At 40.8% G+C, this 12,537-nt stretch overlaps 1 protein-coding gene across 2 annotated transcripts in view; it reads right to left on the minus strand.

Annotated features, from left to right (window-relative positions):
• Window positions 1-12,537, minus strand: part of lrp2a (low density lipoprotein receptor-related protein 2a) — a 125,161-nt gene that overhangs the window by 2,875 nt on the left and 109,749 nt on the right. For both annotated transcript variants that reach the window (XM_057851784.1, XM_057851782.1), the window contains 11 exons: window positions 9,238-9,403; window positions 9,045-9,173; window positions 8,749-8,972; window positions 8,469-8,648; window positions 6,714-6,833; window positions 6,473-6,563; window positions 6,330-6,397; window positions 6,136-6,253; window positions 5,944-6,061; window positions 5,748-5,858; window positions 5,550-5,666 (listed from right to left, as the gene is read on the minus strand). In XM_057851784.1, coding sequence (XP_057707767.1) covers window positions 5,550-5,666; window positions 5,748-5,858; window positions 5,944-6,061; window positions 6,136-6,253; window positions 6,330-6,397; window positions 6,473-6,563; window positions 6,714-6,833; window positions 8,469-8,648; window positions 8,749-8,972; window positions 9,045-9,173; window positions 9,238-9,403 — 1,442 coding nt within the window. The remainder of the gene's footprint in view (window positions 1-5,549; window positions 5,667-5,747; window positions 5,859-5,943; window positions 6,062-6,135; window positions 6,254-6,329; window positions 6,398-6,472; window positions 6,564-6,713; window positions 6,834-8,468; window positions 8,649-8,748; window positions 8,973-9,044; window positions 9,174-9,237; window positions 9,404-12,537) is intronic.

Here is a 12,537-nt window from a genome sequence, read left to right on the forward strand (position 1 = left end):
ATTAGTCGACTAATCTAATAATTAAAAACATTTTTTTTTTTTTTTAACTAATCTAATAATGAAATATTTGTTTAAAGCTTATTAATTCACAAAAAACATTTTGGAACACCTAAATTCTTTATTAACGTATAAATAAATAACATAAATATCAATAATAAATCACAAACAATGAGGTCAAATGCTGCTGGCATTAACTGTTGCAAAAAAATGTAACCGGTAAAATTGTGACTTCACCTTTTTAACAGGAGTCAAAACAATTCTTACTCTTTTTGCGGTATGTCATTGTCTATATTGTTCTAAATGTTAAAATGAATTGCAATGTCCCGGACAATCATTTTCAGAATACTTTGTGTGAGTTCAGATGCTCTTTCCGGTGTGCATTCCGCATTTTTGGGGGAGGGGAAAAACTGTTCAACTTTTGTTTGTTTTAACCTGAAGATAACGCAGAGGGCACACTGAAATATTACCACAATTATTTTGAATGAAAGGCACACATACCCACAGTAATAAGAATTAAGTATATAGTATTAATTTTATAGTATACTACTATATGTAAAACTTTATAATATTAAATAACTAACATTAGTGCAGTCATGGATTACAGTAAGCAGGCCAGTGGGGTTTCCATATATATTTTTTATTATATTATGTATATACAGGATATATGTATATATTTTCCCAAAGTGGGAGCTCCCATGATCCTAATATATTTAATAATAATTTTAAAAAATATATAATTATATTAATTATTTTATTAAATAAAAATGCGCATTGATACGACGCACATAAAGGCAACTTCCATTTAAAAAATCGTTACAGAGTTTTATGGACTTACAATCCGCTAGCTTGTTGTTTCTTGTTGTCTTCGAAAATTATACTTGGGTGACGGCACTTCAAGTCTTCGTTTATAGCCGACGTGCTACCGTGGTATGCGAGCTCAGCTTAGCAAAGAGTACACACAGTGGCACCCTCCATATTTTCCTTGATATAATTCCAGGCTCTGGCTATTCTGGTCCGCTTTTTTGGCTTTATGCCGCTTTCACGTGTTACCATCTCTGCCCTTTTTGGAAATTGGCGGTGTTTTCAACTCCTCACCGGCGATTCACTTGGCTCGTTGTCGTCGGTTCGTCTGGGTTCGTCCGATTTCCTCCTCGGGAAGGCGGCGGCGTGCATAAAAACACCGAGAGGCGTCGGATGGCTCTTTAAGGATACTTTTATTGACCAAAACAAAAACGTGGGGTATGAAACTGCGGTCAAGTCACCCTCCACTCGTGGGATGAAGTCACTCAACTCGGTGCTACCCGCTCACTTTTCCAACTCGCCGATCTCGCTCCCTCTCTCTCTCTCGCTCGCCCACTTTCTTCCTCTTTGCTCAATCTGACAACGCCGGTCACATTGAAATAACAGCGGCCCCCTTGGGGGTGCCAGTAACAACCGCTTGTATCGCGAGCGCCTGCCATTCTAAGCTTTATCCACATGTAATTTTTTTTTAACCCATCATTACCCGTCGACGACTCGATGGTATGTTTTGCCCGTCGACGCATTTACGTCATCGATGACGTCGACAACGTCGACTAGTCGGGACAGCTCTAGTTGTTATACTGGTCCGCTGTGTAGTATTTACAGTTATCCAGCTATTGTAGAAGTTGTGGTCCAGATCAAGCTACTTATATGGGTCATCATGGCACTCTTCAATCTGTTCATCCAGATTTAATCGACGTGTGGTTTCAGATGTCATCATTAATTTTCAAGTTGGGTCAGCTCGTCAAGACTCCGAATAGCTTTAATCTTCATATCTTGCATCTTGATAAGGATCCTGCAAGCCGAGACCCAGGTGTTGGCTATTTTCTCAGCTTTCTTGAGTTGACGTGCTTTTCTTGCAATTTCGGCATTTCGGCGAGTCAAGTTATCATGTTGTCAAGTTGTCAGGTGGCGGCACTGGTTAAGCAGGGCAGTCTTGGTCTTGTGGTCTGCCAGCTTCATGAGCACCGTCGCCAGTCCTCTCCCCCCAGATGGGAGCAGAAAGCAGCGACGGATGTCCAGCGGTTCCATGTTTATTCCATAGTCTTTCATTGCCAGTTGCGCCACTGTATCACCTGGGCTAAGCGTCAGTTGTAATCCCGAAATAATGAGCTCACTTGCGCGTCGGCACTGGTTGAGATCATCAGCTAAAATTTCCAGCCTTTTGATGCGAACATCTCTCTCCCCGACCGCCTGCTTGAGTTTCTCGTTTTCAGCGCGCATTAACTGGAGCTCTCTGATGATTTCTTGATTCTGGTTTTGAATCAAGCCAGTCAAGGAGACCTCCAATTTCTGTATGGAAGATTTTATTTCATCCGAGTCTCCAGATTTCAAATTCTTTGGAGCCATACTGGGAGTCGAGCTTGCTGGCCCTGAGTTGGCCCTCAGCACTTATCGGTTGAGATAAGTTGCTCTTGGGAGCTCGGAGGAGTGCGTCTGCACACAGCTTGAGCTGCCATATGCTGCCATAGCAGTTTAATGGCACATTATGCCCCCGGACTATTTTTAATTTGTTTTACCCCAGAGACCCCTGCTTAAAGACACTGCACAACCACTTTTGTTTCAACACAGCCATAAACAGAAGGTAAGTAATTATATTTATTATTTGAAATGTCTATCATTTTTAGCTTTGAATCATTAATTGATATCTATTATTTACCGTATTTTTTGGACTATAAGTCACAGTTTTTTTTCATAGTTTGGCTGGGGGTGCGACTTATACTCTGGAGCGACTTATGTGTGAAATTATTAACACAATATTATATCATATCACATGTTATTTTGGTGTTTTGAAGTGACACTGATGGTTTGGTAAACTTGTTAGCATGTTCTTTATGCTGTAGTTATCTATCAATCCAAACAAAGAAAAATTGGGGAAAATAATGTTTAAAAGGGTAAATATTTGAAAAAGAAAACGTAGACCACTCTTTGTTGTCTGTGAATTCTGCATCGCGACCCTTGTTATATTACCGTGTTTCACCCATAAAATTCCCACAAAGTCCAGCTGTGGCCATCCACAGCTATGTTTTGACACTTGGTGATACATGCTACATAGTTGTTGTTTTTTTTATTGAAACAAGGTAAGAACGCGATAATATCTTGTTAAAATCATGGTGTATAAATATGCGCTCTCATGCTGTCACCTCAAGTTACCAGAAAGCTACAAAAAACATAGCGGTCGAACGCTAGCACGAGAATTATGGACACAGCAGGCTAACGGACTAGCATGCTGTCTATTATCTTTTTGACCCTTGTTGCCGTATGGATTGCTCATTTGCTTATTATGGGATGATATCGATGTAATAGATTTATTAGATGCTTAAATCATAAAGTCTAGGTACAAGGCTTCAAGGCTAAATATACAATAGATAGTGTTATGTACTCACATTTATATGCTCCCTTTATGTATATGGAGGCTTTTATTCTCGCAGTCACATTATTTAATCATAATTGAAAAAGTATTTTAAAAGCCCACTGCAAAAATTAAAATATCGTATTGAAATTTAAGCCCTTAAATGTCCCTTAACTATACTGCTAACTCCCTGTTTAGCCATGTTTATTTACAAAATAAAACAGGGCTAAATTTAATCTACATTTACTCACACACCAATTTCCTTTATTATCGTACATCCACCCACATGTCACATGAGCATGCATATTGATTATCAAAGACTTGGGTACACAAAGGGGGATCATCTTGAAGTGTTCGTTATTTATTATGTACCAGGATGGGTGTCCAAAACCCTTTTTAAATGAGAAACTTATAGAAAATTTCAAAGGTCTCAAAAATGTCTATTTTTCACTCACCTAGGGTTGAGCTACTTTTAAGGTGTCAAAAATGCCCTCCTGTCCGGAATTTTTCTTCCCCCAGAAAATAGAGATTTTAAGATTTCCAATGATGTATCACACATGCATATAGGACAATTTTGAAATTTGGCCAAATTGGGGGTCTCAGAGCGGAACTTCAAGTCGCCTGAGTGTTTTATATATTGTGTTATATATTGTATCGTAACCGTAAGTTTCTTCGTTTGAAACTGATAGAGCAACACACCAACTGATGTATTGCAGATTTAATTTTTGTTCAGCAATCTCCACTGAACCTCTTCTGACAAACTACCATGGAAAACTACTGTGGAAATACGGAAAATACGAACAATATTGCACCATAGATAGGCGTTAACACACATCCATTTTACAAAGTCGAGTTAACAAATTGTATGAAGATAATACAACCATTTTGAATGATACCATATTACAGTTTATAGCTCTTGGTGCCAAGAAACAATGTTGACGTGAGGTGAGGAGCTTCATTTTGACAAAAGGTAGTTCCTTTACGCACTTTTTGGGCATATTGTTGCTAAAGAGCTATTTCGAAGTGAGTTGAGGAATTTAATTTAAATAAAATTAGTGTTTTGCCATCATCTTGGTGTCGCGAAACTATTTTGAAGTGAATTGAGTCACTTCACTTTAATAAAATTTTGTTTTTTGCCTCACTTTTTCGCCTATTGTTGCCAGAGAAGTAGTATGAAGTGACTTGAGGAGCTTCATTTACACAGAAGTAGTGTCTTAAGGTAGTTTGGTGCCATTAAGCTATTTTGAAGTGAGTTGAGGAGCTTCTTTTTGACAAAATGTATTTCTTGCTCAATAACCCAAGGCATCTTGGTGCCACTAAACTACTTTGAAGTGAATTGAAGGGTTAATTTTGACAAAAGTAGTGTTTTGCCATCAACTTAAGTCATCTTTGTGCCACTAAACTATATTGAAGTGAGTTGAGCAGCTTCATTTGAACAAAAAGTAGTTCTTTGAAACACTCTTTTGGCATATTGTTGGCAAAGAGCTAGTACGTAGTGAGTTGAGGAGCTGCATTTTGACTATTTTGGCATATTGTCTGTAAAGAATTTTTTTTAATTGAGTTGATGAGATTTATTAAGGCAAAAAGTCGTGTTTTGCTATAGCCTTAAGGTATTTTGGTACCATTAAACTATTTTGAAGTGATTCGAGGAGCTTGTCTTAACAAAATGTAGTTTTTTGCCATTGATCTAAGACAGGGGTGCCCAAGTCCGGTCCTCGAGAGACCCTATCCAGCTTGTTTTCCATGTCTCCCTCCTCCAACACAGCTGAATCAAATAATGAGTCGTTGTCAGGGTCCTGCTTGCTGATGAGCTGATGTTTTGATTCAGGTGTGTTAAAGGAGGGAGCCATGGAAAACAAGCTGGATAGGGGCTCTCGAGGACCGGACTTGGGCACCCCTGATCTAAGAGAACTTGGTGCCACTAAACTACTTTAAAGTAGGTTGAGGGGCTTCTTATAGACAAAAATGAGTGTTTTGCCATCAACTTAGGTCATCTTGGTGCCGCTAAACTATATTCAATTGAGTTGAGGAGCTTCCTTTTGACAAAAAGGAACACTCTTTTGGCATATTGTTGCCAAAGAACTGTTTTGAATTGAGTTTATGAGATTTATTCAAACAAAAAGTAGTGATTTGCTACTGTTGTTCTTCATCTTTCTAAATATAAAACAAGACTAACCTGTACAGGTTTGGTCGCAACAGCTGACGTGTTCACGAGGCCCCCGCTCTGCTCTGCGTGAAATACCGGGTTCACAAAGTTGTTTTGTAATTTCTCCCCACTTACATTAACAGTCACCTGTTGGTCAAAAAATGTGTCCTGTAAATATATTTTGATGAAGCATATTTCAGTTTTCAAGTGTGTGTGTGACGTGTGTACCTGCGAGGCGTGAATGACAGCTGGATCGCCGGCCAAGTCGGCTGTGTTGGCGTACAACGGGTTTTCAAAGGTAACGGGATGCCTCGCTGCTTCCATGGCAAAATGATCATCCTACAATATTTTTTTACTTTTAGCTTAGAGGGGACTTACGTTGGAAATTTGACCGCACGTTTCGTTACGGTGATGCTAAACTTACCATCTGCACGGTATCAATAAATGACACTCCAATGTGCGTCGGTCCGAAATCCACATTATCACCAGAGTGAAACATCACTCCGTTCCCTGTATCACTCGACTTCACCAGACTGCTGAGGCTATATGGAAAAACAAGGAATGATGTCATTTGTTAACTACAGTACAGTAATTAAGATGGCAAAAATGAAGGTACCTGGGCAGTTTGGGCATAGAAGGGATGAAGGATCCAGTTCGTTTGTAGTTGAGAAAGACACCGACTGCCAAAGCTCCAGTAATTATTATGATGATGACTGACAGTAGAACTGCCACAGCTTGAGAAATAAAAGATGCTTTGTTATTATATTAAAAAGGAGAGTGTAGTTTGACATAGTCGTTGACTCGTTGTACCTGTTCCAGTTGGAGCGCTTCGTGACTGGCCCATTTCACAGTAGCTACCCAAATAACCATAAGGGCATCTTTGTAGAAGACAAAAAATGAGTTTTAGGATGATTTTAATTAGTTGGTGTAAACCAGGAAGCGACAACACTCACTTGCAATTGGGTAGACCACCTTCATCTGTGTAGCAGGTCCCACCATTCATACATCTGCACGCAAGAGGCATTGCAACAGGCGCCTCAATGGCTGCGGAGGAGGGAGAAGGCGGGGAAGTATGAAATCATACCAAAATAAAACAAAGAATTCACAAGACATTGAAAGAAATAAAGGGAGAAGCCAAATAAATAAGGAAGGACGTGGGCAGGAGTGAGGCGGCACATGCAGGCTGCGGCATACCTGCGTCACATTCACGTGAATGGAAATCCAATGTGGAGGAACCTTGCGGACAGGCACAAGTGTAGCCACCAGGGCGGAGGAGACACAGGTGACTGCACACGCTTTTACAAGGATTGGGTACTAATGAAGACAAATTATAATCACTCAAATCGGTCAATTGTCACTTAATTATGATTAAAATCTAGTTATCTACAATGGCTTGCATGTACCCAACTGTGTAAACCTTGCTTTTTTATGTTTTATAATAAATCCAATACTTGACTTGACTGATTACGTATAAGCAAACAAAGTAAAGTCATAGAAGATCCGTTTACGAGAAAATTACTTCGTAGTACTTATTATTATCATCTCACTTAAACCAGACACTTGGGTCAGAATTTAAAAATTAGATGCTCCTTATGTTCTTTGACACACATTCCAAAACTGCAAATATATTTAAAATCTTATTAGAATGGCGAAGTGATCCAATATTTTTTTTATTCTAATTTAATTACAAGATTATAAAATATGAGACATTGTAAGCGAAAGATAAGAACGTAAGATATGTTTGCCTTTCAAGTACCGTAATTCTCGCACTATAAGGCACACCTAACTATAAGCTGCCACCAGGCATGTGCAGAGGGGGCGGGGCGTAGTGTGCTTGACTCATTCACTCCCAGCCATTTTCACCAGAGCAAGGCCCTTCGCTCCCGGCCGTTTTTTTCTGGATTTTGACTGATTTTGCAAGGCCCACAGATAATTCTGTCCTATTGCTATGTAAACTTGGAACCTACCAAAAGAAAGATTAGACTCTCTTCTTTCAGCAGAAAAAAAAAGTTTGTATCTTATTCCATTCTTTAGAAATCAGCATTTCACTCGTTTTGCACGGTCGTCCAGCGCCTGGCGTCCTAGGCGTCCTCTCCTTGTTTTGTTCGGTCGGAGCGCCGCCTGGCTTCATGCCGCCTGCGCTCTGACCATGCTGCCCAGCAATTCACTGCTGTTGAATCGGGTTGGCTCGTCTTACAAAGTGCACTACTGCCCTCCAGTGGCCAGTTTTATTGCTTTAAAATGGGTTTGGAACGTTGTTCTTTGTTTCTCAGATACAGCGGAAGCTATATATGCTTCTTATAAAAAATTTTTTTAAAAAACGCAAAAGACGTATAAATACGTTTTTGGGACAGTGGAGCATTTAAAACTAGAACGTATTTATACGTTTCTGGGAGCAAATGAGTTAAGAGCACCTGCCCCTCTCCCCTACATGCCCAAAGTGCCCCCTTTGACTGAGATTTTTTTTTTTTTTTTTGTGCGTATGTGTGTGCTGGCTGACTGTGCAGGCACGCCACGGAGTACTTTATTTGAACACCAAAAACACCTTCAAAAAAACGTCTGTATGCCACTAAGCCAGCGCATAACCCCCACCGCGCACCCCGCACGCTGTTCAACTGTAATTTTCTCTTATATCGTTTTCTACTTTAATGATGAATTACCCCCCCACCCCATGGCTATTTCAATCCGTGTGTCTACTCTCTATAGGCAACTATATTTGTCCGTTCTCATCACAACTGTATCTAGAAAGGTACACATCTTTAAATTCTCTAATAATGAAATCATAGTTTTGAAAAAGCTGTGCTGACGGTGGCTCAGTTAACATCTAATTTGGTTTGTTCTCAGATGAACCACGTTTTCAGGCAAAGACTGACTGAGTCAAAGCCAGAAAGTGTTGATGACAGTGTTGATTTCTAGTATGCAAGAAGCATCCACTTTCAGTTGACTAACCTGAGTGGTTGTGTCGGTGCTCCTGGTAAATGCGGACCTGGGTCAACCAGGGGTTGATGGTTAATACTTTGACTTTGTTTCCTTTGCCAAACTTATTTGTTTTCCACACTTCTCCTTTTTCCTTTGTTGTCCAGTACACATGGCCCTCAAAAAGGTCCAAACTAAAGGGATTGCCAATGTCTGGAACAAGACCGCAACACAAGTATGAGCAATATGCATTGTTTTAATGTAAGATTGTGAGAAAACATATCGGCGCTTGACTATAACAGATGGATCTGACCTCCAGATATAATTATATTTCTGTCTGTGCCATCAGGCTTCATGGACCCAATGATGTTTTCCTTGGAGTCACACCAGTAGATCCTGTGTGCATTCAAATAGTCCAGAGCCAATCCAGTCGGCCAGCCCAAGTCTTCTTCACCGACCAGCACCTGTCTGCTTTGGCCATCCATCCACGCTGACTCTATTTTGGGTCTTCTGCCCCAGTCCGTCCAGTACATTGTTCTGCCGGGACCGCATCGCGTTATGTTGACTGTACTTGTTCAACGCTGCACAATTACATTCGAGCATTCATACCCGAGGGCTGGATTGACAACGATAGCAGCCGGCTGGTCGAGGTCAGTGTGGATCAACCACTTCCTGTAACGTCCATCCAATTTGGCCACTTCAATGCGATTGGTGCCGGCATCAGTCCAGTAAATGTGGCTGTAAACGGAGTGAAAGTGTGAAGTAATGACCCAAAAAAGCTCAAATAAATTCTAGTATTTACCCGCCAACCCAGTCAACAGCGATGCCATCGGGATTAGCCACATATTTCAAGTTGAGGTCCATGTCTCTGACCGGGTTGTTGCCATTATCACTGAAGGTGGTCATGTAGGCCCGTTTGATGGACCCAAACTCTGACCCTCGTCCCACGACTGTCCAGTACACAATACCTAAAACAGGATCATGGATATCAAAGTGTGGTACACGTACCGCCTTGGTACATGGGCAGCTTCTAATACAAAGGTCAGGAACCTATGGCTCGCGAGCCATATTTGCCTCTTTTAAGGAGTGCATCTGGCTCTCGGCCAACCCGTAACCTTAAATGTGAAACCAGCTGGCTTGCTTGACATAAACAAGGTGTAATGAGCTGATGGCGCATTCACACATTGACCTTGGACATTTCAAACATACGTAGCAATTATATGCTTCAACTCGGCGTCCATTTGTCCACCTCCTGTCGGGGATTACACAGAGATGTGCATTACCGAGCCGGCCTCGCGCGTTAAGTCTCCGCTCAGCCAGGCTATAGTATAGGAGTATATAAAAATGCGTAAGGGAAAATTAAAACACAAACGTGAACTGCGTTTTTCAACTGTCAAATTTTCGCCACATCCAGGAGAGCGAGACTCAAAAAAAGGTGCCTTGAGAGGCTCTATTTGCCTGGCACCGCCAGACTATTCTCCCTGTATTTTTCAAACACTGTGAGAAATAGTCTGGGACCCAGCCCATTAACGGCCTCTCGGGCAAGTACAAAATATACCGTCCAATCAGATTCGTTTATTTGCGTGACGTGTTCTTAACGAGTAACGTAACTCTTGCGCGCCGAAAGTCGTCTCTACAACAACACAGATGGCGAACGGGAGAGCCGAGAATATGTTCCAACCCGCGGTAAAACCAGTTTTAAATTACCAAAACCACATCGACACAAGTCATTGATAACAGTCAACATGGCTTGCGGTAGCCATGTTGAATAAACTTCTCCATTCTCCGCTCACGCTAATTACTTGTCGCTTTAACAACGTCACGTCTGCCCGTCGCTGATTGGTCCACTCCGCTGTCTGTTTGCTATGACTTTAATTTGATCCGCCGGACGGTCAGACTCAATCGCTGGAACAGCGGTGAGTCTGGTATACCAGGCAAAGGCTCTACCTGTCTCCTCCATTGTGATGCACATGTCCACCTGGTAGTGGTTTCCACTTCCAGGAAATATATAGGCAACGCAATGTAATAATATATACAACATGTTTTTAATTTGTTTTTTCACCAAGTGCTGAGTGTGCAACGTAGCAACGATTGTAACTCAAATGACAATGTTAGGCTTTCGGTGTTGTTTTCTAATATTTTTATTAATCACAACTCGGGGACTAGATAATTTATATACACACACACAAACATATAGCCACAAACACTCTTTATAGCCCCTTTCACAAACATATCCCGGTAAATTCCCGTGTAAGGTGACGCGGGATTTACTCGCGTCATTGCTTTCACGCATGTAGAGACACTTGGGGTTGGACACTTTCACAGGCTTGTCCCGTGTTGCCCATTGGCACTCTCTGTGCGGGGAAGGCTGCTGGCGCGATTTTATAACCCGGACATTAAGTCATTTTTGGTTGGCATCGGCTGTAACAATGTTGGTCAAATCGTATTTTTTTTAACAGGGCCGTTTGTGGGAGCGTTCACGATGTCGTAACTGCAGCCAATTCAAGCTCATCAAGACTGTATTTGAGCCCAGGCGATCCAAGAGAAGGGTGCTGAGATATTAACTTGCTGGGCGCCATTCGACACCTCTGCCACCCTTGTTTTGAAATCCCATGGCCTACCTTGTGCTGGTATGTCAGTGTATTTGTTTTGTTGCCTTATCGGCTCTCTACCTAGCGCTTAGGTTAGTATTATTGATCCCCGTCGACCTACTGTGACGGACCCATTGCGATATTCGCCCCTTTTCCGCGATCGCATGCATTTTTCTTTGTATCTAATAAACCCTTGAACGCGTCCCTCCGTTGTTTTCTGATTTGAGGTACAACCTTGTTTCCGCAGTTGCGGACCCTAACATCGGCAACAAAATAAACCACACCTTTCCAAAAATGGACGATGGACTCTTTTCCTGGGCTCTACGATCCAGTAGCAATTTAATTTTGTTATGTTTTCAGTTTAATTTAGCTATTTCTAGCTTGCTATGTTGATCATTGCGATGTTTGTTTACCACTTTTCGTCTTACTGCAAAGAAGGAGAACGTGATGGTCAGCCCTCCATGATATTTCCGTCATCAGCCATCGTGCTGTGACCGGGGAATTTAAGGCTTGCTTTTACATGAGCCTCGTCCTGGGACTTTAACGGGAATTATACTAAAACGTGACCCGTGAAATGTCCGCGTAATCTCAGTGTCCGTTGACCCGGGAAATTTCTTTCACATACAAGGGCTGCCCGTTTAAATCCCGTTTAAAAGGGGCTTATGGCTCTCGTAGAATCACATTTGAAAATATGTTGGGTGTTTTGGCTCTCCCCGTCAAAAACGTCTTGACCCCTGCTCTAGTAGTACGCCAAAGATTGACTGAATCAAATAAAGTTCAAACAATCTTTTTTACAGTTCCGTTGTATTCAACATCACCTACAAAAGATTCACATGTAATATTTTATAACTGTTTCTTTTCAAATATTTAGAAACAACGTCTATGCTAACAACGCTATACCAACAATGCAGAGTATAACTATATACAATATGCCTACTTCTATTCAACTTCCATTTACCTCAATCCATATATATACATATAAACACACATATTTAAATATTATTAATTGTTATTTTAGAATATTTTTAGCATTTTTCTCTTAATGAATAAATATATGTATAAATTAATACAATGTTAATGAAAAAGGAATTAATGAAATTAAAATGAATAAAACCAGAAATATTGTTTGGTTGCAGTCCCAAAGTAACACTCACCAGTAATGTCACCAAGTCTTTTTAAAAAATAAATGAATAAAAAGTTTTGAATATTTAACTCATTGACAACGATAGATGTCCATTTCATTTAAACTCTTTCAGTGGCTTTGACAGTGTTACGCGTCCAGTCAATTTTGACTGGGATTGGCATCCAAGATGAATTCTAGCGCTGTCAATGGCAGTCAAATGAGTGACCTATAAAGGATTATCAGCACATTAGGATGAAAAGACCCACTGTCAGCTCTGGAGGCACACCTTGTAGGCATCTATCATTATCAGTGGCACAGTAAGAGTTAATTTTCAAACTGTGCCTTTAAAAAACATACATTTTTGCCTACTACACTACTGTACTTGTAT

This window comes from Corythoichthys intestinalis, chromosome 12 (assembly GCF_030265065.1).
Source record: "Corythoichthys intestinalis isolate RoL2023-P3 chromosome 12, ASM3026506v1, whole genome shotgun sequence".
Taxonomy (NCBI): domain Eukaryota; kingdom Metazoa; phylum Chordata; class Actinopteri; order Syngnathiformes; family Syngnathidae; genus Corythoichthys; species Corythoichthys intestinalis.